The 4,938-nt window shown below is 54.0% G+C and overlaps 1 protein-coding gene across 1 annotated transcript in view; it reads left to right on the top strand.

Annotated features, from left to right (window-relative positions):
- The first annotated feature begins 4,025 nt into the window (after positions 1–4,025).
- The window catches only part of MUC3A (mucin 3A, cell surface associated), a 16,579-nt gene continuing 15,666 nt past the window's right edge, over positions 4,026–4,938 (top strand). The window contains exons 1-2 of the mRNA XM_011985819.1: positions 4,026–4,423; positions 4,600–4,668. Coding sequence (XP_011841209.1) covers positions 4,026–4,423; positions 4,600–4,668 — 467 coding nt within the window. The remainder of the gene's footprint in view (positions 4,424–4,599; positions 4,669–4,938) is intronic.

The raw sequence follows: 4,938 nt of genomic DNA, 5'->3' as shown, positions 1-4,938 counted from the left end.
TTTTTTTTTTTTGTAGAGGTGGGGTCTTTCCATGTTGCCCAGGCTGGCCTGGAACATCTGGGCTTAAGAGATCCTCCTGCCCCGGCCTCCCAAAGTGCTGAGATTAAAGGTGTGAGCCACAGAATCTGGCCTGAGCATAGTGTTCTGTAGGGTGACTATTCCATCTTCTTTCTGGATTGAAACAATCGTTTGGGTTGTTTCCAATTTCCGTCAGAATTGCCATAATTGAGAGTCAATAAACATCCTTGTGAATGCTTCCTTGAAGGGCTTCTTGGACACAGAGATGGAGAGTGAAATTGCTGGGTCTTAAGGCACACATTTAAAATTTTAATAGATGCCACCAAATTACCCCTTTAAAGCAACCCAACCCACCTACACACCCACCACCTGGATAAGAACATTTGTTTTATTTTATCTTATTTTTGAAATGAAGTTTTGCTTTGTTGCCCAGGCTGGAGTGCAGAGGTATGATCTTGGCTCATTGCAACCTCTGCCTCTGAGGTTCAAGCAATTCTCCTGCCTCAGCCTCCTGAATAGGTGGGATTACGGGTGCCCACCCCACGCCAGGCTAATTTTTGTATTTTTAGTACAGACGGGGTTTCACTATGTTGGCCAGTCTGGTCTTGAACCCCTGACCTCAAGCGATCCTCAAATCACCCTTTTAAAGCAACCCAACCCACCTACACACCCACCAGCAGGGTAAGAACATTTATTCTTCACAACTTTGCCCAAACTGGATAGGTCAAACAATGTGCTAGGTCCAAGCTAGTTTTTTTTTTTAGATGGAGTCTCGCTCTGTTGCTCAGGTTGGAGTGCAGTGGTGTGATCTTAGCTCACTGCAACCTCCACCTTCTGGGTTCAAGCGATTCTTCTGCCTCAGCTTATTAGTAGAGATGGGGTTTTGCCATGTTGCCCAGGCTGGTCTCGAACTCCTGACCTCAAGTGATCCACACTACTCAGCCTCGCAAAGCACTGGGAATACAGGCGCAAGCCACCGTGCTGGGCCCAGACTAGTATTTTTGAGTGTTTCCTTTGGTCATCCGTGTTTCCTTTTCTGGGACCTAGCCCCAACTCTTCAGATAATAAAATGACTTCAGAGGGAATTCTGTGTTAATTACTCCCACGTTTTTGTGTGGCCTGTGGGGTCCTGCCGGGAGCAGGATGGAGCAGGGGCAAACGGAGGGACAGAAGGGGCTTGAAGGAGAGCGAGGTTGCACTGCCTCAGCAGGAGGAATTGAAAACTAAGGAGAGGCTGCAGGAGTCGATGCAGACTCCAGAGTCCACGCCCTCCGTCAAGGGTACCCTCCACCAGTGTCGGGGAGGAAGGGAAGCTTTCAGGGAGCTCCACGTGAGCCAGGTAGGCTGTGGGGCTGAGCCAATAGCAACTCTTTCTGCCAGACACTTTCTGGACTTGTCCTGTCTTTTTCCCGGTGTTCCGCTTCCCACAGCGCTGACGTCAGTCTGTCCGGATACACGGAGAAGGGAGGAAAAGGGGTGAGGTGCGGCGGTGCAAAGGTGAGGCTGCGCTCAGCCCTGACGCTCAGCAAAACAGGTAACGGACGCTTTCATTAAGTGCATGCCCTAGGGCCACGTCCCTGCCGCTGTCCTGATCCTGAAGGCTGCTCTGCCCCAGTCCTCTGCCCGCTGGGCTCATGCAGCTGCTGGGGCTCCTCTACCTCCTCTGGATGCTCAAGGCCTCCCCAGGGGCCACGGGTAAGGAGGAGAGGTGGGAGGGGAATGGAGAGAAGTTCCTGATATGATATTCCAGGAAACAGGAGGGAAAGGTGGCTGTGGGGCCTGGGGAGGCGGGATAAGAAGGCGCCGATTGGAGCTCTGGGTGCAGACAGAACCGAGGCACGGCCTGATGCGGGGAGGGGGCGATGAGGAGAGGTTTCTCCCAGAGCTTCAGGTGCAGGAAAAACCGAGATTGGGAAAGAGTGGGTCCCTGCTGCCATTCTCCACCAAGCACTGGGCAGGTTGCAGGGGCTGCACTCCAACGTGTATCTGCCGCTGGAGGGTGGAGGGTGGGACTTAGATCTTCCCAGAGCAGTGGCCTTCCTGCCTTGGCTACTTCTGTCACCCACCTCACGCCCCCAGATCCAGTGCCCTGTCCACACTGGCCTCTCCCTCCCTGACAGCCCTCTAACTTCTGCCCTTGGTCTCTGTCCTCAGCTTTCAGCCTCTTTACCTTTTGTCCCCCAGCGGCTCCTCCCCAGCTCTGCCATCACTCTCTCACCCCGGCCAGAGCCCATGTGTCTGGGCACAGCTGTTGGTACCAGGGCCCGGGCAGGGAGCTCCTGAAGTCTGCTTCACTTTCAGGGATGCGTCTGAGACTACCCAGCATGGGGTACCAGGCTTCTCTCTTCTGCCCTGCAGGAACACCCCGCAATTCCTCTGTACTTCTCTTTTCTCTGTCTTTCAGTGTCTGCTTCTGATCCCCGATCCCAGGCCACCCAGCCAGAGGCCCATGAATCCTCTTCTCAGTCACCTCCAGGGCCACATCCTGGAGCCAAGGGCTGTAGTCTGGGGATTCTCATAATCCCTGACCCCACTTCCCTGGCACCCACGAGCTAGGCTGAGACGTGACACAACAGCTCTCAGCCACAAGATGGGCTGTGCCTGAGGTGAGGGGTATCAGATCGGGTACTTCCCACTTCCCATCTGCTGTGGCTGCCTGTCTTCCTCCTCCCCGACACCTCTGACAGCTGGATCTCTGATCCTAACTGTCACCAACTGTGAAATGGGTTGAAATCCACATGCTGGGGTTCATGCTTGTAAACGAATGAATCCCATGGCCAAAAGGGAATAGTTATAGAAAATTATGTCTATTTTTGTGATGAACACTCACTGCTAAGCCTTAAGGTCTCCGGAACTCATCACGCCTGACTGCTGAGGTAGCTCCTTCTGGAAGTTTCCTTCTCCATCCTGTCTCTCTACCTCTCCGCGTGGTCCTCACTCCATGCCCTTTGAAGTCATTAGCGCGTGTGAGCTTAGCTTCTGTTTCTCCTTGGTGTTCTCTGGGCAGTTTTGTGTGTGTGTTTTTTTTAACGGAGTCTTGCTCTGTCTGCCAGGCTGGAGTGCAGTGGCGCCATCTCAGCCCGCTGCAGCCTCTGCCTCCCGGGTTCAAGCGATTCTCCTGACTCAGCTACAGGTACACGCCACCACGCCCGGCTAATTTTTGTATTTTGTTTTAGTAGAGAACGGATTTCACCATGTTGGTCAGAGTTGTCTCGAACTCCTGACCTCAAGTGGTCACCTGCCTTGGCCTTTCAAAATGCTGGGATTACAGGCGTGAGCCACTGCGCCTGGCCCTCTTTGTGCAGCTTTCTCTGTCTCATGGTTGTTGTGATGTGCCCCTTGCTAGGACTTGGCTATATTCTCTCTTTTTCTCTTTGAAAGGAGTAGTCAGCTCAGACAGGAGCGGGGTGCGGGGAGAAGCCATGGTGGGAGCAGAAGGTTAATGGAGGGGATGGGAGGACTCCAGGCAGCAGCAGGGAGAGGAGAGGAAGGGGCAGAGGGAGGAGGGGCCTGGGTGTGACCAGAGGAGGGAAGGAAGAGGAGGGAGGCTCTGCCCAGCTTGGCTATCCCAGGACAGGAGGACCGGCCATGACAAGGCCAAGGCCAGGTGAGGAAGGAGCGCTCCCGTGCCCCACTGCTCCCCTAGGAGCAGACAGGCAGTGGGCTCCAGCACCACAAAGCGCCCAGCTCCAAGCTGCCTCTGATGCAGGAGTGAGCTGCGGCATGCCCTGCCCTCTGTGATGCTGCCTGGAAAATGGGAGTGAGTGAGTAACTTACATGAGTGATGTGACAAAATGACCCACGGACTTACCAGTGGATTCCTCTGCTCTGCTGCCAATGCAGGAACTGTATCTACGGCCACATCCATCTCTCATGTGCCTTTCCCCAGGGCGGAAGCAGCCCGCGCTGTGCTCAGCAATTCTCCATACTCCAGAGACCTGGCTGGGTGGCCACTCGGTGTCCCCCAGCTCGCCTCGCCTGCTCCTGGCCACAGGGAAAATGCACCTATGACGCTCATTACCTCCCCCCATGACACACTCATCTCTGAAACACTGCTCACCTCTCCAGTCAGTTCCAACACCTCAACCACCCCGACGTCCAAGTTTGCTTTCAAGGTTGAAACCACTCCACCCACTGTGTTGGTCTATTCGGCCACCACTGAGTGCGTGTATCCAACGAGCTTTACAATCACCATCTCCCACCCCACCTCCATCTGTGTGACCACGACGCAGGTGGCCTTCACCAGCTCTTACACCCCCACTCCCGTGACACAGAAGCCAGTGACCACCCTCACCAGGACTTACCCTATGACCACTACCGAGAAAGGAACATCAGCCGTGACATCTCTCTCTACCACCTCTGCAAGGGAAACTCCCATAGTGACAGTGACACCCTCCTCCTCTGTGTCAGTCACAGACACAACCTTCCACACTATGGTCTTCTCTACAATTAAAACCACAGAAAGGATTCCCCAGCCCACTGGGAGCGTCCATACGACCATGTCCCCAGCCCCAGTATTTACTACTCTCAAAACAGTGGTGACTTCCACTTCCCACGTCACTTCTTCAATCACTTCCACAGAAACAGTGACTTCTGTGACAACGACCACCTCCTGGCCCACAGCCACCAATACACTGTCATCACCCACCAGTACCATTTTATCTTCCACACCTGTCCTGAGCACAGAAACAATCACCAGTGGTATCACAAACACCACTCCTCTATATACCTTGGTGACCACACTCCCCACTACCATCACCAGGTCTACACCTACATCTGAGCCCACCTACCCTACTTCTGCCACCAGCACTGTGACAGACTCCACAACCAAAATCACCTGCTCCACAAGTGTGACAGGTACATTGTCCACGGAGACTTCTCTCCCACCCACATCTTCCTCTCTCCCAACCACAGAAACAG

The sequence above is a fragment of the Mandrillus leucophaeus genome, unplaced genomic scaffold, assembly GCF_000951045.1.
Source record: "Mandrillus leucophaeus isolate KB7577 unplaced genomic scaffold, Mleu.le_1.0 Scaffold29, whole genome shotgun sequence".
NCBI lineage: Eukaryota > Metazoa > Chordata > Mammalia > Primates > Cercopithecidae > Mandrillus > Mandrillus leucophaeus.
Note: the sequence above shows the minus strand (reverse complement) of the source record. Positions and strands in the feature narration are given on the sequence as shown.